General features: G+C 40.0%; 2 protein-coding genes and 1 non-coding gene across 3 annotated transcripts; 1 reads left to right on the top strand and 2 right to left on the bottom strand.

Annotated features, from left to right (window-relative positions):
- The first annotated feature begins 13,736 nt into the window (after positions 1–13,736).
- On the top strand, positions 13,737–17,163 carry LOC102718199 (L-gulonolactone oxidase 2-like). Its single transcript, XM_040526784.1, has 2 exons — positions 13,737–14,613; positions 15,720–17,163. The coding sequence occupies exons 1-2, from the start codon at positions 13,942–13,944 to the stop codon at positions 16,815–16,817; spliced, it is 1,770 nt and encodes a 589-aa protein (XP_040382718.1). The 5' UTR covers positions 13,737–13,941; the 3' UTR covers positions 16,818–17,163.
- Positions 17,164–18,644: 1,481 nt separating this feature from the next.
- Positions 18,645–20,434, bottom strand: LOC102719136 (endoglucanase 19). The gene is made up of 2 exons (XM_006658999.1): positions 20,110–20,434; positions 18,645–20,011 (listed from the first exon to the last, which is right to left on the bottom strand). Exons 1-2 carry the CDS (start codon positions 20,317–20,319, stop codon positions 18,728–18,730), a joined length of 1,494 nt encoding a protein of 497 aa, XP_006659062.1. The 5' UTR covers positions 20,320–20,434; the 3' UTR covers positions 18,645–18,727.
- A 3,495-nt stretch (positions 20,435–23,929) lies between these two features.
- Positions 23,930–24,118, bottom strand: LOC121055234. Its single transcript, XR_005812384.1, has one exon. It is a non-coding gene; the product is annotated as a U2 spliceosomal RNA (small nuclear RNA).
- Between the last annotated feature and the right edge of the window lie 888 nt (positions 24,119–25,006).

Raw genomic sequence — 25,006 nt, 5'->3', positions numbered from 1 at the left:
AATCACACTGTTTTGGCCCAACATGTCAATAGGTTACAACTAGTCAACTGGGAGGTTAATTTGGTCGACACTTTTCTATCTGTTTAATGAAAATCTTAGAGAAGCATTTTTGAGTTTAGACCATTCCAATATTCCATGGTTAATTGTACAGGAGTAATAATTAAGATAATAGCTAGCCGCCACTGTTTTGTAAAATTATAAATGCAATGTATATCTGCAACCACTGCTGCAACTTGGGACATATATTTACATAATACTAGTACGTTTGACTTGACCAGATCATATATATTACACTACTGGCATTTGACTACGCTAAAGCCTACAGCTAGCTTTAATTTGCTTATTTTGTAAACAGAAATAAACGTGTGTAATTAGTTTCAAGTTGGTATCATCTCCCAATTTGTCTGCTAGCTCACTTATGGTTGCTTCTCTACCTAGCTAATTTCATCAGTTCAGACTTCAGCATGGCTTGATGACCTGGTTAAGTGCCTTGTTAGATTGATAAGAGAACAGGAAGGATCAAGATCAACACCTCTTGGTAGTTGGGACCTTGTGTATATGTGGAAAACATTGGATTTGCTTTAGTTTTAATCACCTGGCCCTGATCTGATTTGTAGACTTCATTTCAGGAGTAAGCTAGATATATATATTAGATATATATATTGTGATATCCTCGTAACTATGCAATTATATCCCTCTGAATGTGGTAAAATTCCTCCATTTTTTTATTTTACATCGTCAACTTTTGGTTACATGCTTGAGCATTTTTCTTATTTAAAACTTTTATGTAAATAAGTAAAACTATAAGACTGGCCTAAAGTGTCTTTAGTAATAAATCAAATCACAACAAAATAATTAATACTTACATAACTTTTTTTAAAATATGAATAGTCAAACATAGGCCAAAAATCAATTGTGTCAATTAAAAAAAAGTTGAGGAAGTAATAAGTATATGTTTACAAGATTAATTGTAAGGGCATGTTCAAGAGATATGGTGTAGGATGGACTCTTATTTTCTTATACAAGAACTCATCTTTCAAGGGTTTGTAGAAAGATAGAGACATGTAAGATTTGTTCGTTAATAGAACAAAATAATTATTTATTAACTTACTTTCCTTTTTATCCACCTTGTGCAACAAAAAATACTTAAATAGATTCTAAGAGTCGACTATGAGCCCTTGCCATGCATAATAATGACTTTTTTCTTTTCTCCTATCTCTTTTCTCCATGTTATCAGATTTGCTTATATGGTGATAGAGAGAGTTAGCTAATAATCGTCTGTGTACGTGCCCTAAGGCGTAACTATGACTAGATTAAGAAGTTAATTGGCTATATGTGACCTGACCAAAGCCGCCCAAAACAATTATGTAAAAAATCTTTATAATATAACTAGTCAAAATTGGAAGAGAAACTTAGGTGTGGATAGTGATAGCTTCATCTTTGAACAATCGCGATGACACAAGTTTTACTTTGTAAGAGGCAAACATGGAATTAATTAACTTTTGAAAGAAGTTAGACGTATATGACAAGTAATTCGGACTAGTATGCTGCTAGTTAGCCTTCAGGTGTTTTCTTTATTTTTTTTCGCCTTTCTTTTCTGAGAGAGAAAACACTAGCTTCGAGTGTTTTCGATGATCATCTTTTAATTAGAGGAAGATAAAGTTAAACTAATTTAGAAGATATAGTACTGTTCCACACGGCGAAGCCATGTCATGCATTTCCATTGACATGTACATTTTCTCTTAGTTCCTTTGCTTTAAGAAAGGCAAAAATAGATAATGTCGTGGGAAAAAAAAACACTACCAATAATGCTTCGTGGTGGACAATAATGTCCACATAATATATTGATAAGGTACGTACGCTACTACGATTTTAAAAGCTAATGCTGCTACAGAATATTTTAAAGCTAAAAACTTCTTTGGACCAGGAACTTGTTGGGCGGGGTTACCAGGCACCCTAATGTCTATGTAGCTCCACCCCTGCTAAGTGGTGAAATCAAAGTCGGTGCCTAGCAGCAAAGCGGATCAAAGTCGGTGTCTCAAATCTTGACTCAGATCAAAGTCGGTGTTTGTCTTGTGTTTGCCTTTTAAGATCTATCGGTATCATAAGGCTTATTCGATTCTCTTCCTCCTCATGGAGGTATTGTATTTATATCGACGGTGTTGCCCCTTATCTAAGTGTAACTTGTGAGACAAGTATGAAAACTATATAGCAGTCTTGATAGGAGATGAGCAGGACTTTAAGACGTCCTTAAACAAGACAGTTGAGTAGACTTATGGTACCTAAAAAGGATTGGACTACTAAACAGTTCCTTGCTAGGTACAAATTGCTTTTCTCTACAGTGTCCATAGGTAGAACTTTGTGCATAGTATTTGGTATCGGTGGCGAACCTACGTTCACCTTCCAATGGTCCTCGTACCCCAGGTAAATTATCTAATTCTTACTTAAATTATATCATATTAATTAGTGTAGCAGTTAAAAAATTAGATAATTAGTACGTATTGGACCTCTGGTAATTTCTGTTCTGGGTTCGTCATTGTTTGGTATATATCACTCCTACCGAGAAAAGTATAGTTTTGTGGGCTATCCTACATAAAGCATATTATCAAGTAGTTGATTGGTTGTAAAGGCATTTAAATGACGAGAATGATAGAAATTATTCTATTGTTGAAACACATTAAGTTTAAAAAATATTTATATTTTGAAACATACGCAGCAACATATATCCGTTCATTGTTGGGATGCATGTCGTGAACTAATTGCAGGTCAGCTTTGTCATATTCGTCTTATTAGCCTCGCGACGTTAACTCTTACCTCATCTTTCACCGTCCCGACCACCGTGCCAGCTATTCTACGCAAGTTGATGCTTGCGTAGCAAAAAAAAAAAAAAACCACTTTCGTCGGCAGCCATCTTTTACTTTAATTCGTAATACGACATAAATAGAGAGACGTACGTACCTAAATGAACAATACGCAAATGTCAATATATATCCAACTCGACCATTATCTGCAACTAGTAATTATGCACCTGCAAGGCACGTTATCTACTATGTCATGATAAATATAAGTAAATTTGTTATTTTTTTCATGACATGTCACACAAAATACATAAAAACAAAGTTAATACGCCACATAACTCTTCCTTCATATTGTGATCTGCATATACATACATACCATACAGCGCTCTGAGCGCTACGTAGTATACACCACAACCATGTAATTCTTAAATTAATAGCACCCTCTAACAGTAATAGCACAAACCGTTCCAAAGATCATACTTCTTATTCTCAAGCTGTTACCACAAGGGAAAGATTGTAGGGAAAAAAAAGCGTAGCGTAAACAAGCACATCATTACCTGGAGCTGCTTGAATGTCTCAAAATGAAGGTCAGCATGCTGCCATTTTTCATTTCCATAGTCAAGGCAATCAAACTGGCAATCCAATGAAAGGATGTTTACCACTTGCTTCGGTATGAAACCAAGAATACTGAATCCTCTAAGTGAAGACCTCAGCTTATTTGCAAACGTTGGGTCCTTCCGATTTTTTAAGTTCTCATGGTTTGTCACCATTTCATACAGCACACAATCATAATCTAGAAGTGCTTGCTGGAGTCTATCGAAGTATCTGACAACAAAACTGTATATTTCAGCTAATGTACTTAGCCTAGTAGTCAACTATACAGATACCGCAACACTGTGAAAATGGAAAATGAACACAGTGGATCTTCCAATAAGCAAATGATGGTTGCCATAGACAAAAGTTTTTCAATGCCAACCACTATGACTGTCAGTAGATGAAAGAGTCTAGAGCGCATACTCTTTGTCAGCAATCTGGACAGTAGAAACCAAATCAACTTGCAGCAAACAGAAAGTTCAAAATCAATCAGAGACAAGATGCTAATTGAGAAGTAACACAAGTTCACCACTAAGTACTTATTAGTCGAAAAATTTCTTATCAATCAAACAGTAAGTTCACAGATGGAATTTGTTCCATTTAATCTATGCCGAATTGCTGATAGCTCATGAATTCTATCAAAAACCCAAAACCCGAGTAGGGCCATAGCAAGAAGAGAAGTAAAATCAGAACGCGGGGGTATTTTTTTCAGCAAGCTGAAACCATTGGAAGTGAATTGCAATTTGCTGGGTGAGATTGCGCATAATTTCTCTTCGTCCCGTTGAGAAAAATCTCTATGTAAGTCAATCAACAGGCTTACATGGAGGAAGGGGTGGAGGATTGACCACGGGAACCACTTCTCATAGCGCACCACCGTCGTCTGCAGCTCCCCGCCGCAAACCCTGGTTCCCCCATCTCCCTCAAACCCCGGGCGGCGGTCGGGATTGTTCTTTGAAGCGGGCGAAGGCGGCTTGAGCGTTGGGCGGAGGTGGCTTGAGCGTCGGGCGGCGTCTTGCCGGGCGGAAGTGGCTTGAGCGCTAGGCGGCGTTCTGCTGGGCAGAGGCGGCGGCGTCCTGTGAGAAGAGGGGGTGGCGGCGGCGTCCTGGGCTGGGCAAAGGCAGCGCCCTGTGCCGGGCGGAGGCGGCTTCCTGTGTCGGGCGGCGGTAGCGTCTTGCCGGGAGGAGGTGGCGTGATGCGTTGAGTGGGGGTGTCTTGCGCCGAGCGGCGTCGGGAGAGCGTGATTAGGGGGTGTGTCCTGTGTAGGATTGCAAGAGAGAGATGTTTTAAAACATTTTGGGCCATTGGATATGTATGGTTGAAAATGGATCTAGTAAATCCTGTGTACAGTTGGTGGGGTGGTCATAAAAAAATTCTAACTCCTCTTTTTTATATTAGTATAGAAAAATATCCAATCCAATGCGACCAACTCGATTGATATATCTTCAATCGATCTCCCTCGCCCCTGTTGCTTGTAAACTAAATTAAAGAAATTAACTAATTAACCCTCGCCCATCTCACCAAGTCACCAATTAACGCGTATGTGAGCTAATAAGCTCATCAATACAGTATGTATCTAGCTAGAGAGATCCTGATCGATTGCAATTAATGTTATATACTATATATGCCATTTAATTTAGACCCTGTACATGTTCAAACCATGTGGCCAAGCATGGCTCATATATATACTAATTGAAAAAAAAAGGGTTGATTTTAAGCTACTCAAAAACCTAAAGCCCCTCGTGGTTATCGTTTTCAGATCGATCCATGTACGTGATCATGAAGTGGCTTCATTTTCAGATTTATTACGTTGACAACGAACGACTTAAAAGCTCCGATCCCACGCAAGCAACAATCGGCACTGATATCCCCCTTGGTCAAGTGCTGACTGTTGAACCTGGTGCGGTGGGCGGCAGATTCTCTCACTACTACACAAACGATTATCCCAGTCGACCCCCAAACATCTAAAGTGAACGTGATGGGCTGGTCTAGGAGAAGGCTTGACTCATCTGGGGAAAAGATAGGCTTATCGTAAACGGAATATCACTTGAAACATTCAGTACCGATTTTTAATGACGGGTACTGACGATCTGGGATTCACATCATTTACCATTCTAACACTAACACTGTAAAAAATGATATGTAGGTCATAGTAGCAACACTCATGTAAGTGTCTCTAATCATACTAGATGTTAAATACCCGATGGTCCGGCCAACATAAGTTGGAGGCAAGTATGGACTTTTTCAAGAAAAATAATTCAAACGATATATTTTTAAACGAAAAAATAATTTGTGAAAAGTTTTTATACATGTTCTTAACGATCTAAAATGTAATGGTGAAAAATAAACTATAACTAAACAAACCCTAAAACCAACTTCAGATTTAACGTTGAAAATTCAAATTATGACTTATAAGCATAAGTGGAAGAAACTTCGTTATTTATGTCCAGGAAATATGAAAGGCTCTTAGGTACATAAAACTAATCACGATCAACGTTGAGTGAGAATGTGTCTTCGTATTAAATTAAGCACTTAATCTTTTAGAACTTTATCTGCAACGATTTGAAGATAAGAACGCATATATGTGCCTTCGATATCTCTGTGTGTGTGTGTGTGTGTATATATATATATATATATATATATAGTCTACTGTACCTACTCCCTGCACGTCCATGATGAAAAATATTTTCATAACTGTTTCTATTCCTACCCAACAGAAAGTATAGACACTATTAAATCTCAAGTGAATGATACAACTATATGTATAGAATTTATACTTTCTGTTGGAAGAGAGAAGAAATATGTATAGAGTTGTTTCTACACCTTAGACGTGAAGGGAGTAGCTACACCTGTTAGTAGGATAGAGGCTTTATATATATATATATATATATATATATATATATATATATATATATATATATATATATATATATATATCATGTGGCTCTAATAATTAATAACATTGTGCAGGGCTAAAAAAACGCATGTCAATATGGCATATGACCTGTCCAAAGTCCTCCATAACTATTACATAAAAGAGTTTAGGAAAAATAATTTTAATGAGACCCAGTGGAAAGGAGATAAATAAGGAGGGAGCTGAGTAACAATGATAGCTGCTTGATTCCTAATCTTAATTATAAAAGAAAAAAAAACACAAGAATGTGAACTTGAACATTGACTGCGATTAACCTATTATATTATTATAGAAGTTGTCTATGACAAGTAATTCGCACCGGATCGAGCTAAGTAGCTGCTACAGTACTAGTATTGTCTCCTAGCTAATCGATTCGATCAAGCATGTATTATACATCTAATTGTTCCAAGATGGTAAGAGTTCCACACAACTAGATAGCTCCACATGTATATGCCAGGTCATGTGTGTCGCCAAAGTCTTTGATTTCTTGCCCTTTGCGAAGATGTCCATATTTTTCATGTCATCCAAATAATCTTGATTTATTAATGTTCTCATTATCTTTATTAGCCATAATTGTATACTGTCTGATCTATTGAGATTATTCCTAATATAGTAGATTGGATATTTGATAAATTGAAATTAATTACTAGCTAGATATATCTGCACCAGTTTATTTTCATTGATTATTATTATTACTATTATTATTATTATTAAGCCAATCAATTATTATTACTGTGCTTTTAGATCAAATTGGCTGATCAACGTATCATCCATCGACCTAGAGGCCGATAGGCCGATTCAATTTAAATTTTGATTTCTCCATGTCAATTACAAGTCCAAATTAACTGGGATGTCTTGAAACCGAAAATTTAGGACCTGCACTAGAGTTAAATAGACCTCCTAGATCTTCAGCGTGTTAAGCATAAATTTTACATCAACACTAATTTAAAACAGGTTATAAAGGGTTTTCTTGTACTATCTCTTATAATAGTATTTACATGGATATCAATAAACCGTACCTAATGCATAATCGATTCGATCAAGCATGTATTATACATCTAATTGTTCCAAGATGGTAGAGTTCCACACAACTAGATAGCTCCACATGTATATGCCAGGTCATATGTGTCGCCAAAGTCTTTGATTTCTTGCCCTTTGCGAAGATGTCCATATTTTTCATGTCATCCAAATAATCTTGATTTATTAATGTTCTCATTATCTTTATTAGCCATAATTGTATACTGTCTGATCTACTGAGATTATTCCTAATATAGTAGATTGGATATTTGATAAATTGAAATTAATTACTAGCTAGATATATCTGCACTAGTTTATTTTCATTAATTATTATTATTATTATTATTATTGTTATTATTATTATTATTATTATTATTAAGCCAATCAATTTATTACTGTGCTTTAGATCAAATTGGCCGATCAACGTATCATCCATCGACCTAGAGGCCGATAGGCCGATTCAATTTAAATTTTGATTTCTCCATGTCAATTACAAGTCCAAATTAACTGGGATGTCTTGAATCCGAAAATTTAGGATCTGCACTAGAGTTAAATAGACCTCCTAGATCTTCAGCGTGTTAAGCATAAATTTTACATCAACACTAATTTAAAAGAGGTTATAAAGGGTTTTCTTGTACTATCTCTTATAATAGTATTCGCTTGGATATCAATAAACCGTACCTAATGTGTTGGGGTTTTTTTTTGTAGAAACAAAAATTTTCAATTTGTTAATTACACCTTTCGTTCGTGTTTTAAGGGCACTCACAATGCAGATCCAAGAATAGTTTCTATCTGTATTTATTGCTATAACATGTAAGCAATTTGCTGATGTGGCATGTTGTTTATTGAGATAGACATAAAAATAAAAAAAGTGGTTTTAGACTAAGACACAGTATCTTCACGTAAAACAAGACTGCCTGTAAGAGAAACAAGTGGACCATGTGATAAGAAGATACAAAAGTTATATTGTAGAAGATAGTTTGTTGACATGATATCCTAGAGTATAGAAACCAAGATAGTTTATAACATTGTGAGTGCCCTAAGCAGCTATATGTTTGGGAACATTGTAATAATAATTGACAATAGCTTTAACCTTTATGATAGTTCTCGGAGAGGGAGAGAGAGAGGGTGTTATGAACCTTTAGGACTTGCGCATATATAGGAATATTAAAGCTCACAATCCCATACAATATTGGAATGTGTATCAGCTTTTTTTTTATTAAGGTGATTGTTTGTTTTTTATATAAAAATCAAACAACATATTTATAAATAGAAAATAATTTATGAATAAAACTACGGTGAAAAACCACAAAATCGAATTCAAAATTAAGGTTTAAAATTTAAATTTCAGCCTATATTTATAAGCAAAAGCGAAAAAAGAAGTGTAAGGTCTTACTTCCTCTGTTTAATGTAATTAAATGTAAGGGTATAGTATTATATATGAATCTGAATAAACATGTATTTACTTTTTTCTATAGATTTTTTTACATTCAAGGGTAGAGGTAATATATCCTTGATGCATGCATATGCTTGTGTACAACACAATGCACCTTCTCGTCAGCTATGTATGTATGCACTGATTTTTTTACTAATTTGTATGTATGCACTGATTATCTATATGATACAAATAAAGACACACATAATTAGTAAATGCAAAGTCAACATATATCCAACCCATTATCCACAAAATATATACGTATCGATCGATCTTTATCTCATCTGCCTCCCTGTTGTGCTATGCATGTGCAAAATCAACAACAACCAGAAATCACTTAATTTTTTTTTACGCCTAGATGTAATAACATATAAGCGTGTACATGCGACCTAAATATTTACGGATTCTTTTATAAAATTTAATAAGTTATATTATAATTATATAAGCTACTAAATAGACATGCCTGCAGCCGGTCCAAATTTAATCTATATGTCAAGAAATGAACATAACAAATTTTATTTACGCCCCATGGATACAGTTATTTGTCTTTTCATTAATTTTTGGTTTCATAGTCGTAGATCAAATTTAACCTAGCATGTTTATATATACACATAAACCAACATAATCAATGGTACTATTCTTTTCAAAAAAATATATAATTAGAATTATTTAGGTCATTTGCATATAATGGATGGTATTGTACCAAGTCGAAAAAAGATTGTTTGTCCCAGCAACAACAACTGCAAGCTGACAGTGAGTACAGTAACCTTGGAAGAGGGACATGCATATAAACTATTAAAACTAGTGCAATTTGTTTTCGACCGGCGTTATATATATATATATATATATAATGTCTTACATTTGACTACGCTACCTTGCTTAATTAGTTGACACAAACATGTGCTATACTTTCGATTTGTTTGCACTATAATCTCCCAATTTGTGTCCTCGGGACAGTTGCTTCTCTTGATCGTTTCATTAGTTCGATCGTCATACTTCAGCTAGCACGGTCGGTGGATCATTTTTTGATGACCTAGCTAATTAATTAAGTGCCTTGTCAGATCGATAATACAGCACATGCAGGATTCAAAATTACGATATGATCTTATGATCGATAATACAGCTGCTGCGGTTACCGTGATTTGATTTGTGGACTTTAGTTGACGAGAAGGATATAGTGGTATTCATATATACACTGTGGACATACATATATATAGTAGAGTGGACGGCGCGCGTTGCGCGTCCTATCAACCTATCTGCAATTAGGCTAACAAAATAGCATCTTTTTCAGTTATAAAGATTTTATGTATCAACCCATCTTTATGAATCTCAATTACTAAATACGAATCAAAACTAAATTTCAAGAACAAATTAGTAATAGCTAGATAGGTAAAAACAAAAAGGGGTGCAAACTTATTGTCCTATTCACCCTAACTGATGCATGCAAGGAAGTCGGTCCTTCATCTTGCATAAATTCATCACATTTTCTTCCGGTTTCTCATACTATTCACAAAGCAATAGCGATATCCATTTTAAGATGGTACCTCATCGATGCATGGTAGATTAGGGAACCTAAAATAGAATCAAAGTTTGGGACCTGACCTATTACAACTGGTTAAACCGTAAAATTTAAATTTGTCACAAAACTAATAAAACCTTATTTTCTAAATTTATTTGAGAAAATAGTTGCATATTCATCAATAATGATTAAAAGTCAACTCTTTAGTCTTACAATCCAAGGTAGCAAACTATAGTCACATAACAGACTCAAAGAGGTAGTCAGCTAGAATATACTTATATGGTATGCTGCTCAGCAGCAAAGAGGAAAATGGTGTTAATGCCTAAATATTCTATAAGAGATTTGGTTGTTAAAAACAAACCGCATAAAAAATATAGCCTTTTGCAACCATGCAATCGCCTAACACATTAGATGGTTACCCCACGTCTACCATCCATGCCAGCTCAAATAATGCGAGATCATACATAGCACTACTAGTCACCAGCATATCCAAATATCATTGGATGATTGTATCCACCAACTACCTCCGTCTCTAAATGTTCGACGCCGTTAACTTTTTTTATACACGTTTGACTATTCGTCTTATTCAAAAATATTTGTCAAATATGTAAAGCTATATATATGCATAAAAATATATTTAACAATACACAAAATAATATAAAAATATTAATAATTAAGTAAAATTTTTGAATAAGACGAATGGTCAAACATATATAAAAAAGTCAACGGCGTCAAAAGTTTAGAGATGAAGGGAGTATCATTTAATAGAACACAAACATGCATATTTGTAGAGCAAAAGAGCAAGGAAATAGGGGGGAGGGGTAGAGGAGAGAACCTAACAAGAGACCAAACAGAGCTCCTCAGGCATCAAACATAATAAGGTAATCTACTGGCCTCGTATTTTCCAATCCATTCAGAAGCCTGAGACGAGAGGCAACAAATATGTAATGTAAAAGAAAAATAAAGCTCTCATCAAACAACGAAAAGAAAAATAATTATGCACTTTTGGTGTTTTCTATTCTTGTGAGGCAATTTAGTCCAAACAACTAATCAAGATGAACTAAGTCTGTCTGGGATTGGTTTTCCTCTTCAAGGTATGACCAGGTTCCTGTTAATTAGTACTTTCAAGTTTTCTTTTAGAACAAAACCAAAATAAACCTCTCGGTGCATGAAAAAAATATACATTTAGGAACTATGAACTATTACCCTACAGAGATAATTGTTTCAGATATAATCTTTAGTCTAGATTAATTGGTAGCTCACATTTCCTAGGAGTACATCAGACATCAAATTGATCACTTCTCACACTTAAGATGGTTGCCAATCTGGCCATGGAACAAAAATAGGATATGATTTTTAAACGCCTACCTTTAATTACAAACCTCTATATCCCCCTGCCTGCACGTAAGCATAATGTTCTTTTCAAGCATGCATATATAGTCCTAGAAAGTTCTTTTTTTTTTTTGCAGGAAGCTGTTGCACCACTTCATTTCGTGCATGCGACCTAAATAGTTATAAAAAAATTTATTAAATTTGATAAGGTAGATTACAATGTTATAAACCAATGCAAAAACATGCATGTAAGTCTAAATTCAATCTACACATCAAGAAATAAAAGTAACAAAATTTATTTGTGTTGCACGGGTAGTGTTCGTTTTCTAGTTAATTTAGCCTTGCAAGTTATAATATATACACTTAAATCATCCTAATCAATGCTACCATTTTTTTCAAAATTTTCTATACCTATTTAGGTCACATGCACATATGGTTGTATTGCACCTAGTTGCAAAAAAATCATTGTCCCATAAGTCCTTGCCCATGCATCAATCCTTGTCATTAATTTGTGGAAAAATGGAAAGGAGATGGAGAGTAGTATATATTGCTGTCCACCTACTGCATGCTTCTATTGCCTCAAGTTTTGTTGATTTGATACAGGCTAGTTAATTTACTTTAATTTGAAAGTTATTTTGTACGAATACTTGGTTTCTTTAATTCGATGGATATTGCTTACGTTGATTTTTGTCATCGATGTAATAAAGAAGAAAAAGATTCCACGGTGTCAAGCATATCCAATTAAATCTCTATCTCCTGTACATGGCCTAATAACTACTACACTAAGCAAATGTATATGCAGCATATGTGTAAAAAAGAAAAGGAAAGGGAACGATCCAGTATATGTTATCAAATTCAAATCATACAGCATATCATAATGCGTTTTGCCTGTGAATTTATACATAATTTCTGTACCTGCACATGCGTGATCCGTGTGCTGAATATGGCAGATCTAGCTACCTACACAATTATAATCAATGCATGCGTGATTTCTTTCATATTATCTCTGCTTACATTAAAAACAAGTTAAACAGTATACTAGAAGTAGGTAGGGGCGATAATGCTGATCATGCCACATCGATCATTTCATATTTTCATTGTTCATCTATGCATGCAGCAGGTCAAGATTTTCCTACCCCAATTAATTGGTATTCCCTCCGTTTAGTTTGACTTTTTTACTTGCAATGTTTGATCATTTGTTTAATTGAAAAAATTATGAAAATATCATTTATCTTGCTTGTGACTTACTTTATTATCAAAATAACTTTAAGCACGACTTATCATTTTTTATATTTATACTAAATTTTGAATAAGACGAATGGTCAAACATTACCAAAAAAAATTAAACATCTTACATTATTAAACAAAGCCAGTAAAAAACTACATGATATACTTGCCCATGCATGCATATGCACGTGATCAAATTGGACACTTGCACCCTTATTGATCTTTCCGCTTCTGATTACGCTGGTAAGAAAAAATTTGAATTTTAAACTTTAATTTTGGAGTTAAATTTAGAATTTTTTATCGTAGTTTATTTTTATCTTAGCTTATAGATCACTAAAAATACATATGCAAAAGTTTTATTCATAAATTATTTTTTGCTTGCAGATATATACTATGTATTTGGCTTATTTTCCTATCTCCCCTATAATTAATTAGCAATTGTTTTCTTGCTGCTCGTTGCGTGTAAACATTGCAACTATGACCCAATTAACCTAATTTACTGACTTGACTAGCTAGCTGTGTTGTGGTTGTGCTAGATCGTTCGTTGGATCATCTTTGAAAGTTCAAAACACGGCCTCTTGCTGATCTAAACATGATTTGACAGCATATGTACACACATTCAAATTAACCATGTCGTGTCTCTCGTTGATTGAAGAAAAAAATGCATCGATCGATCTATTCTCACTAGCTACGTGCTTTCAGACACTCAAATTAACCGTGTCGTGTCTTTCGTTAATTTGTTCAACGACACACACAGTACGACATAAATGGGTGTAGACATGTCTGTCGGTTGTTTTGAAAATGTTTGCACAGATGTTGAGCCACATTTTTTTGGCAGCGGTGAAGAGCTGATAATTAATTCGCATGTGCATTATTAATTTCTATGTTTCCTACTACCACTTGATCGATCGACGAGAAAAATTGCGATGCTTGCTTCCGTGTGAGGATGGATCAAACGATCGAGGAAGAATTAAGCTAGTTGCGCCATGGCTGACCTAGCTATAGCTTGCTTTGATTTCTATTTAAGACCTTGAAAACTGCGGGGAAGAAGACGACCATTTGTGTGATAGCTCGATAGCTAGCTAAGAGATAATATAGGTGTGTCACCATGAGAGGTGTCGTTGCGTTTCTTCTTCCTCTCGTCGTTTTGGTGGTAGGGCTCCGGCTCGCCGGGTCGAGCCCTCCGCCGCAGCCGGTGGCCTGCACCAGCGGGACGACGGACTGCACGGTGACCAACGTGTATGGCTCGTTCCCGGACCGCACCATCTGCCGCGCCGCCAACGCGTCGTTCCCGCGCAGCGAGCAGGAGCTGGTGGCGGCCGTGGCGGCGGCGGCGGCGGCGAAGCGGAAGGTGAAGGTGGCGACGAGGCACTCCCACAGCTTCCCAAAGCTGGCCTGCCCCGGCGGCCGCGACGGCACCATCATCAGCACCCGGTTCCTCAACCGCACGGTGAGCGTCGACGCCGGGAGGCGGCTGATGACAGTGGAGGGCGGCATGGTGCTCCGCGACCTCATCAGGGCCGCCGCCGCCGCCGGCCTCGCGCTGCCGCACTCCCCCTACTGGTACGGCCTCACCATCGGCGGCCTCCTCGCCACCGGCGCCCACGGCAGCTCGCTCTGGGGCAAGGGCAGCGCCGTGCACGAGTACGTCGTCGGGCTACGCATCGTCACGCCCGCCCCGGCGAGCCAGGGGTTCGCCGTCGTCAGAGAGCTCGTCGCCGGTGACCCCGACCTCGACGCCGCCAAGGTCTCCCTCGGCGTCCTCGGCGTCATCTCCCAGGTATACAATACACACCACTGCCTACGTGGCATTCATGTCCGTACGTCGATCGTACCAGCGACATGCATACATGCATAACTGCATCGCTATGGCTTTAATTATTGTCCTTAATTCTAACCTATTGATCGAATGTTTAAAAATTTTAATTTCATCGATCAAATCCGGTCATTTTTATTGGATGATAATTTAAAGACATGCATGCAAGGTAAAAATCTCATACACATCCTTCCCTCAACCGCCGCATGTATTGCACGTGTGTTTGACGAAAAAAATTCAAACGTTTAATCAATAGTAAAATTCGTCCTCTTTGCTTTGGATCAGGGAAAAAAATCCATGACCATGCATGCTTAATTGTACTTACCATGAATATTAACTCTAGAGAGCTAGGTCTTGTTGCATCCATGGAGATTCACTACTTTATCCTACCTTCAAGTAAAAGATACATGAAGTTTAATTAGCCAGGCCTGTTTATTGATCAAATTAAGCACTGCTTAGTACCATTTCAGTATGCACAGATCTATCAGCTGACAATTTTTTTTATAAAAAAATCTTCCTGGTAATAAAATTTAAGATATTTCGGAACGAAAATTTGTTATATTTCAGCATATTTACAATAAATTTGAATATTTTTGTTAAATTCAAAAAAGAATTTGGGAGGTACAGTTTCGTGCTGGGGGAGTCGGAAATTTCAAAGCATGACTAGAACCTGAGATTTTTATACACTAAAAATTTCATATATTTAGCATTATTTTCGAGTGAAAAATTCGAAATTTCAACAAATTTTTGCTAACCTCACAAAAAAAAATAAAACTGAGATTTTGGGTGAAATAGTTTCGTGCCAGGATGAACAAAAACTCAAATAATTAAGGATATATATCTTGGGATGTAAAATTTCCAAATTTCAACGAATTTAGAAAAAGATTTGAACAGATTTGGCTAAATTCAAAAAACATGAAAATTTTGGGGGAAATACTTTGATGCTAGGAAAGCACGAAACCGAAATTGCAGAACGAGCATGGGTAGAACTATCAGATCGATCGAAAATTTGATCAATTAATTGTGAAAAATAATTAACGATAGATGTACGCGGTGAAATACGTGTGCAGGTGACGCTGGAGCTGCAGCCGCAGTTCAAGCGATCGGTGAAGTTCGTGACCCGCGACGACTCGGACTTCGCGGAGAAGGTGGCGGTGTGGGGCGGCCTCCACGAGTTCGGCGACATGGCGTGGCTGCCGCGGCAGCGCAAGGTCATCTACCGGGAAGACGACCGCGTCGACGTCGCCACGCCGGGCAACGGCCTCAACGACTACCTCGGCTTCCGCGCGCAGCCGACGCTGGGCCTCATCACCGCCAGGGCGGCGGAGGAGAAGCTCGAGAAGAACGGCAGCGACGTCGCCCGCTGCCTGGCGGCGCGCGCCCCGTCGGCGCTGTTCGAGCTCCAGGCGTACGGCTTCACTAACGACGGCGTCTTCTTCACCGGGTGGCCGGTAGTGGGGTTCCAGAACCGGATCCAGGCGTCGGGCACGTGCATCAGCTCGCCGGAGGACGGCCTGCTCTCCTCCTGCACGTGGGACCCCCGCATCCGGGGCCCCTTCTTGTACAACTCCGGCTTCAGCATCGCGCTCTCCAAGGCGGCGGCGTTCGTCGCCGACATGATGCGGCTGCGCGACCTCAACCCGCGCGCCTTCTGCGACATCGACGCCAAGCTCGGCATCCTCATGCGCTACGTCAAGGCCAGCTCCGCCTACCTCGGCAAGCCGGAGGACTGCGTCGACTTCGACGTCACCTACTACCGGAGCTACACCGACGGCGAGCCGCGCCCCCACTCCGACGTGTTCGACGAGCTCGAGCAGATGGCGCTGCGCAAGTACGGCGCCGTCCCGCACTGGGGCAAGAACCGCAACTTCGCCTTCGACGGCGCCGCCGCCAAGTACCCAAACTCCGGCGAGTTCCTCAAGGTGAAGGACCGGTACGACCCCGACGGCATCTTCTCCAGCGAGTGGAGCGACCAGGTGCTCGGCATCAACGGGAGCCCCAACATCGTCGACCGCCGCTGCGGCATCGAGGGCCTCTGCGTCTGCTCCGACGACTCCCACTGCGCGCCGGAGCAGGGCTACTTCTGCCGGCCGGGTAAGCTTTTCAAGGAGGCCATGGTCTGCACCAACGACATTTCCGGCGCCGGTGGCCGCCGGGATGAACTGTGACCGATCGATCCAATTCTATCGTGCTCAAGTCAACACATGCATGCATGGCTCTGCATGCAATGCAAATTTAGTCAACAAGAAAAAACACACACGCCCATGAATAATTAGAAATTAATCATTTTAGATTGCAACGTGTATAGGTGAGACGTTGGTTGTGGTGATGATGTACTCTAAATTTATTTGGGAGTACTCATTCGTCTTTGTTAAATTGGTTGGTGTGATTTGAGATGTATGGTTGATACTTTAATGCAGCCAGTTGTTTGGAAAATTTGTATATTTTGGTTCAACTGTTTGGGAGGAAAGGAATGGTCCAAGAATTTAATTTCAATAAGAGAGTCAATGTCTCAGGTGCAAGTGGTGCATATCTTTAAGGACATTAGCCAATGGGAAAATTAACTTGTAATAATCAGGGAATGGAATTTAAACTTTTGAGAATATTTACCCTCTTGCCATACAAATAATTAAAATTAATCTTGATAGTATATCACAGCATAAACTTGTAAGTTTAAATTTAACTCGTATATATAAGTTGTGACAAAAACAACAAATTAAACTCCAGGTGATATGCATATATCACAGCTATATTTGTTTCTTTTAATAATTTGAAGAAATCAAATTTGAACTTGTTTGTTTATGAAGTTATATATTATATGCAAGAAACAATGAGACATCCACTCAAAAATTTAAAACTGTTTCCCCAAAAATATTTTTCTTGTCTATATGCAACTTCTATAAATCTATGTGTCTATCTTCATCTTTTTCTTAATTAAATAGGCAAAGCTCCTGCCGTTTCTTCAAAGATAAAAGAAAAAATGGTGAACTGCTCGTCAGTCAAGGCTATGTAGTAGAACTTACGTGAAGCTTTCAGTAATTGTGATGGTGGATGGATAGTGATAGATTATCATGGCTTTACTATTATCATATACAAAATACTATTCACAAATTAACTTGATGAGAGTTGAGAGGGACTGTGCCCAATTGTCGTTCATAGCATGGAATTGGTCCTAAACGATTGAGATGTATACAGATAAGGGATATTATTTGGGAGTTGTTGAATGAAAGCATCAACCATTTATTAATATAGGTAATGCAAGTCATTTTCTTTGACTGACACATTGTCTTTTAGTGATCACTCCTGAATAGCATGATACAGAAGCAGTAGGCATCAATTAGTTTGGGAGAAAGGCTAATTTGGCCTTGCAAGTTTTGCCCTACAAATCACTTTTTTTTCCAAACTGTAAAATACTCCAGCGTTCCACTAATATAAGAGGAACAAAGCATTTCATTCACATTAATTTGTTTCTTACACAACATAACTTGTTTCAAGATTTTTTTTATAAAAAAAACAGGTTAATTTGTTATTGCAGGCATCAATTTGTATTTCTTCTTTCGGTTCTTTCACAACTCTCTTTAATTTTTTTAAAAAAATTAACTTAAAATTTTATACAATATTATTTTTAATCCGTCTTAAACTCGACCCTTAAATTTTGTAGGCAAAATAGTTAGACTCGTTACCGCCCCTACTCGTAATACGGAATCTCAGTTTAGTAATGAAAACATGGCCCACAAACAATGTGACATTACGGCCCACTAAGGGCCAATTAGTAGGAAAACTCGGTCCAATAATACGGCCCAGTAAATTTAACGACGGCCCACATGCAGCCCATGCTGGCTGGGCCTAAACGGGCTGCGGAATCACGTGCGCCGTAGGACGGAAGCGAATTTTGAAGTGCACCGTACACGGCTCCGTATACGTACGTACATTCGTACGTATGCCGCACAAAAAAACAGCTGCGGCGAGTACACGTACAGTAGTAGTCGCACCAGAAGTCAACGATACAGCGTGGCGGGGGAGCTCAGCTCGCGCTCCCGCGCTACCACGTCAGCAGCTCACCACTCCTACAGCACTACTACTTGGTTGTTCCGGCGAAGTAGGCGAGCGCTCCGACGAGCGGCGCGTTGATGTAGGTGGCCGGCTCCGACTGCGCGAAGTTGCCGCGGTCGTCGGCGAAGGCGTCGCGGGAGTCGGGCCCGCCGAGCACGGCGCCGACGAGCACGTTGGGGTTGGGGGCGCCGGAGTGGAGGTAGCCGAAGCCGGCGTCGCAGGAGATGCGGCCCGGGTGGGCGCGCACCGACGGCATGGAGGCGCCGCGGTGGTGGGCGTGCTGCGGGTACCGGCAGCCGAAGCCCACCATGTAGGACATCCCCGCCGGGTTCTTGCCGAGGATGTAGTCCACCTGCCGCTTGGCCAGCGCGACGAGGTCGGCCGGCGACACCTCCTCCCCCCTGGCGCCGCCGCCGCCGCACGACACGGTGGCGCCGCTCGACCGGAGGTACTTGGCGTAGGCCAGCATCAGGAACGTCGCCGTCGTCACGTACTGCATGTTGCTCTCGCCTTCCTTGTACAGGAGGCCGCCGGGGGTGTACTGCGACTGGAAGCTCGCCGTGCCGGGGACCAGCGAGCAGATGTAGCTGTCGGAGTGCGCCTTGTAGAGCTCGAGCCCCTGGAGGCGGTTGCGGAGGAAGCCCTTGGAGAGGAGCACCTTCGTGCCCACCCTCTTGTCGTCCCAGCTGAAGGAGTAGTCGTCGTCTCCGGCGCCGAACTGCATCCCGTTGGCCTGCACGTACGACATGAACGACACGTTCTTGGACGCGCGGTGCAGCCACGACGCGCCCCACAGGAGCTCGTCGTGGTAGCCGGAGTAGGAGCAGTAGAAGGGGCACACGAAGGAGGACAGCGAGTCGCTGTACGACCCGCGGTGGCGGTCCGCGAAGTCGAACACCTGCATGGCGGCGTGGAGCAGCCGGGAGGAGTAGGCCGGGTCGGTGCGGCGGAACACCATGGACGACGCGGCGAGCGCGGCGGCCGTCTCGCCGGCGACGTCGGAGCCAGGCTTGTCGGCGGTGACGCTGTACACGCTGCGGGGGGTGTCCATGTCCTCCGGCCGCTCCCAGCAGCGGTGGTCCTGGTTGGGGTCGGCGACCTGGACGTAGAGCGCGCCCGGCGTGGCGGTGGCGGCCTTGAGGAGGTAGTCGGCGCCCCAGCGCACGGCGGCGCGGGCGTTGGGCAGCTCGGCGCCCATGAACTTGCCGAAGTCGAGCACGCTCCACGCCAGCATCGTCGTCGTGAACGCCATCGGCAAGCCGAACTTGACGTTGTCGCCGGCGTCGTAGTAGCCACCCACCAAATCCACCTGAAACGCCCAAATCCCCCCGGAATCACAATCACAAACCCCTCTCCGGCGCCGGACGCACAAATAAACAAGGCAAAACACAACGGCGGCGAACCTACATTGTACTGCGCGCCGTCGTTGAGGCCGGAGTCGGCGCGCCACGGCATGCGGTTGCCGGGCGGCAGCTTGCCGGAGCGCTGGCCCTCGAAGAAGATGATGGACTTGGCGAGCGCGTCGGCGTAGTTGAACGCCGTGGCCGAGCCCGGAGCGAAGAGCAGCAGGTGGAGCACAACCAGGCGGAGGCCGCCGCTGCTGCGCTTTGGCTCCATTGCTGCCTCGGTGAAGTGAGGAGAGCGTGGCTCGAGACTGAGACTGACCAGGTGACCATTAATATAGAGGGAGTGGGGAGTGTGGCCGTTAAGTTAGTTAATTTGGCCGTTGCTGCGAGAAACCGGGAAGTTGTGGGGACAGCATTTGCAGGAGTTGAGATGAAATTAAACTTTAAAATCCCAAAGTGTCACATTTTTTGCTCCCTTTTTGACTGATATGGCTGGTGCCTTTGGGACTTGTATACCAGAAAATATAATTTTGGATGAAATACTGGAATTGAACATATGAGTCATATCATGCATAAGCTTATGCTCTAATCTATACTACTACCGCTTCAGAGAGCATCCCCAACAGCTTCATCTAAATTTAGTCATCTATATCTTCATTTGGATGATAATCTAAACTAGTTTCATCATTCATATCTCTTTATACTCCACTAGATCATCCATATATGACATCTTCTATACCTCTTTGGAGGATGGAGAGATTATCTAAATATGAATGTTCTTTCCTAATATGTATGACATCTAAAAATAGATGATATGATAGTCATTCTGTTGAAGTTCAATTTATAGTCTTCATCCTCTATCTTTAAGATATAGAATGGGATAGATGAGTTGTTGGGATGCTCTGATGCAACAAAGCTTCGTATTTCTTCTTAGAAGTACTAACATCAAAGAACACATCTGCTTTGGCACATTCATGATTTTTTTGTGGTTGATGAGAGGAAGAAATTGGACATGACCACAAGAATGAGAATCTGATGGTATCAAAGTCCTCAGCTTTGGAAAGCCAAAGAGGCCGGTTAGGCCGGTGCAGAGCAGAGCAGAGAGAGTAGGGTAGGGCAAGGAGTTTCGGCGAGTGGTGGGCTTTTCTGAAAGCATGCTCCCGAGCAAAGCAAAAGCAAGCATGCATGCAGCGACGACATGGACGACTGTCCCTGCTCAAGCTCAGCTACTGCTTGTCTCCCCTTTGCCCTTTTCTTTCTTTATATCATCTTCAAGGCAGCCATCCAATGGCCTGCCTGCAATGATGCATTTCAATTGCATTTGAGACTTTTTTTGATCAGTTTACTGATGGTACATCATTATGGTGCTAATTACCTGCAGGAGAATGGCATTAATGAAAACTCCCAAGTACGAAATGGCAATGATGGTAAAGGACTTGTAAGTAGGAGCTGAAAGCTGTTAATTGCAGAGCTCGAGGATGGCAGATGCATTTGTTATGTTCCATGGGGGCAACAAGACCCCCGGCTTTGATCCAGGGCCTGTAGCTTTCCTTTTGTCTTACTCCAATCTCTCAAATGCTATACTTACTATGCTGTCACTTCAGAATTTTTAATTAAAAAAAGCATCAAAGTGCAGAGATAATGTACTGCCATCTAGGAAATTACTCTTTCCACAACTGTATTTCCTTACATCCTACTCCAATCTCAAGTACAACAGTACAGAGAAAAATACCACTAGTACATTCCAAGTGCAGTAGGGACAATGTATCATCAAGGAAATTTATCACAAGTAACAGATGCTTAAGACAGTTGTCATGCTTCATAAGCTGTGAGCCTGTGACCACCGTGCTTGCCGAAACAGTTCACATGTAGGCTAGTGAACAGCACTGCAGTCTGCAGTGAGCAGGTGAAGTGAAAAAAAGGGTGGTCAAGTCTGGAGTGGTCAAAACTGACACCATGAGTTGCAGCAAAAAGTAAGGGCTTGGCTTTGCTTGGCAGACACTGGCCTTCTCCATAGAATCCTAGGGTAGTGTGGTTGCTATGACCAAAACAGTGTCAGTGATGAACAGCGTGCAAGGTGAAGAAAGAAGACAGTCACAGTAGAAATACCCACATGAAAGAAATCAGTATCCTCACCCTGAATTTCTCTTTGCTGAACTTTTCTGCTGGTGGTTTCTGTGCAGTTATTATGCTGACTGAAAAAGTTTAAGCAATCAAGTGGATTTAGATTGAGAAAAGTGTAGGAAGAAGTGTCATGTCAAATGTTTGACTGAATGATGAAAGAGATTTTCGGACATGAATAAAAAAACGAATTTCACGGTTAGCATGGAAACAATCTTTTGAGCCTAATTAATCCGTCATTAGCACATATTGGTTACTGTAGCACTTATGGCTAATCATGGACTAATTAGGCTCAAAAGATTCATCTCAAGATTTCTTTCGTACTTGTGCAATTAGTTTTTTGGTTCATCTATATATTTAATGCTTTATTCAGATGTCCAAAAATCCGATGTGATGTTTTTAAAAAAATTTGGGAACTAAACAAGACCTAATACTGCAGACTGGAGTTGACACGGAAGTAGTCACGGTCTGAAAAGAACGCAACCTGAAACATGTTGTGATTTTTCATGTTCAATGTTTAAATGTCTGTCTTATTTGAAAATGGGTTAGGATTAGTATTTTATTATTAATAAATGATAAAACATCAATAGTGATTCATGTGTGAATATCTTTAAAAAGATTATATTTGTTTAAATAAGATAAACGTCAAATACTGAATACGGAAATTCATAAATACAATTGAATTGGGACGGATGTAGCAGAAGTTTAGAGTTCAGATAATACCAGCGGTTTTCCTTTGATCAATCAAATGGCGGCAATTTCAGTTTTTTTTTTTTCATTCTAAGCTCAGGAATGCATGCAGATTCAGCAGAATTGCTGAACATACCTGCTAACAGGACATCGTTATTAATTAGGCCGCTTGGGTTTTGAATCGGTGAGACCGTCTTGGCGTCTTCAACGGGCCGGCCTTTTGCAAGACTGAATAAGGCATGAGCAATATTTATTTTATTTTGCAACCTGGTAATAATAATAATGTGGGATCTAACATCAAATATTAGCAGTACTCTGTATAGCTCATAATATTTATATGTATAAGGTGGTAGTAAGGTGAGATCCATCTAGAATAGAATCATTGCTATCACCGTTGGATTAGACCAACAAACATTTGATATATATTTTTTATTTGAAGTAAGTACATGCATTGTGCTTGTTGCTGGTAGTATTCCTACTACCCGGTATTAGTTAACACCGGCCACCACAATGTATACTACCAGCTAAAAAGCTTATGTACCCCTCTTCTTACGTGCCTTTTATCACATTGTGGTTGTCCTTAGGAGACAAAATCTCCTACACCCATTCTCTGTTCGGTTAGCACCACTGAATCACTGTAAAAGTATTTAAACACAATAAACCATAGACGTTTTTCTATTTTATGTGCCAACCGAATGAACGAGACTTCAAACCCTATAGCATGCTCTTTCTCTCTCTCAAGTTTGGAACAAATTCACAGTGAGGGTGTCTAACAACATCAAGAACAACACGTATCTACTGGCTCATTGGTTTTTCTCAGTCTGAATAACTGCAAGGAAGAAGAATTGCCAGTCTCAACTCTGAAGAACAGAGATAGGAATGTGCTATCTGACAATTACCAGTGGATATGCAAATGCCATTCATCAATCAAACATATTGTTAGTCCATCAAACACAAATTCCAATGTTAAAGAGCAAAATTCAAGGAAAAATTCAAAACAATTCCTATGCTCCAACAAAGAAAAATCATAGGAATATCCTTGGATTTCAAAACACTTAAAATTGATTTGGTTGGGGTGTGCCTTGCCCGAGCTTTAGTGCAACGCTCAGGCGACACACGAGAATCCTAGTGGCAAGCCACTAATACGGATCCTCCCCCACGAAAAATAAATTTAATATCAAGCGAGCGCATGGCTCGCATATTAAACTGATAAGAACGGATACTACACTTGATCTTAGCCAAAAGGCCGAGAAAGGTATGAGTTGCAATGGAGGCCACCTCCAGCTTTTGTAGCCTCTCCGAGCGCTGCCATCGCGTTCGACACGGGATGTGGTACTAAAACTACGGATCGTTGCGTTGTTATGGGCCGCTGGATCGGCAGAAATACCCTCTCCAAATGGGCCGGCCTATAGAGATCATGGGCCTGGTCGTGCAGAATGCAAGTGGTTGCCTCCATCAAACGATAGATCAGTTGCTGCAGTTCTTGATAGTAGTATAACAGCTACATTATGTATTTGGTTAGAGCTCTTTTAGAGTGTTCCATCTTACCTCAGCTACCAATCAATCTGAACCATTGATTTTTTTTAATTTTTTTTTTATTTTTACTTCAGAATGAATAAATCACAGTAAGGAAAGAAGCATTAAAGGCCATAATTACTCTTTATAGATTCCAATCACACATGCATGTTAGGTGCAAGTGAATTATACTTTACAAAAGAAAATAAAATTATAGATTTCATATGTGAGGAATAAAAAAAATTCAATTTTCAAATATTTGAATTAACCATAAGTGAATATGGTATGAACAATGATACTATATATTAATAATTGAACTACACTGATTTGAATCCAACTTTTAAATTCTCATTCAAGGTTTAGATGCATTTGATTGTGAAGATTTAAAATAATCTCTTTTGTAGTAATACTAATTTGGAAAAGAACCAAGTAGCTTAATCCTAAATTATATATATAATTCGAATGTTTGTAATTAAACAATTTTACAAGCTAACCATTTCACAAATTATATTTTGGTTACTGTAAGTCAATTCAATATGTAATATGATTTTTGTTATATGCTTTTATGAATTTAATATCAAATAAGGAACATTGGCGTATTCCATATTAGACTCCAATAATTACAACCAATG

The sequence above is a fragment of the Oryza brachyantha genome, chromosome 8 (genome assembly GCF_000231095.2).
Source record: "Oryza brachyantha chromosome 8, ObraRS2, whole genome shotgun sequence".
Lineage (NCBI taxonomy): Eukaryota > Viridiplantae > Streptophyta > Magnoliopsida > Poales > Poaceae > Oryza > Oryza brachyantha.
This window is presented reverse-complemented; position numbering and strand designations above follow the sequence as displayed.

What these genes read in the sequence shown, in the direction of transcription:
- LOC102718199 (XM_040526784.1), top strand. Translation starts at nt 13,942, where the DNA reads ATGAGAGGTGTCGTTGCGTTTCTTCTTCCTCTCGTCGTTTTGGTGGTA. An exon ending in TCCTCGGCGTCATCTCCCAG is followed by an intron (nt 14,614 to 15,719) that starts GTATACAATACA and finishes ATACGTGTGCAG; the next exon opens with GTGACGCTGGAGCTGCAGCC.
- LOC102719136 (XM_006658999.1), bottom strand. Translation starts at nt 20,319, where the DNA reads ATGGAGCCAAAGCGCAGCAGCGGCGGCCTCCGCCTGGTTGTGCTCCAC. An exon ending in ACGACGGCGCGCAGTACAAT is followed by an intron (nt 20,012 to 20,109) that starts GTAGGTTCGCCG and finishes TGGGCGTTTCAG; the next exon opens with GTGGATTTGGTGGGTGGCTA.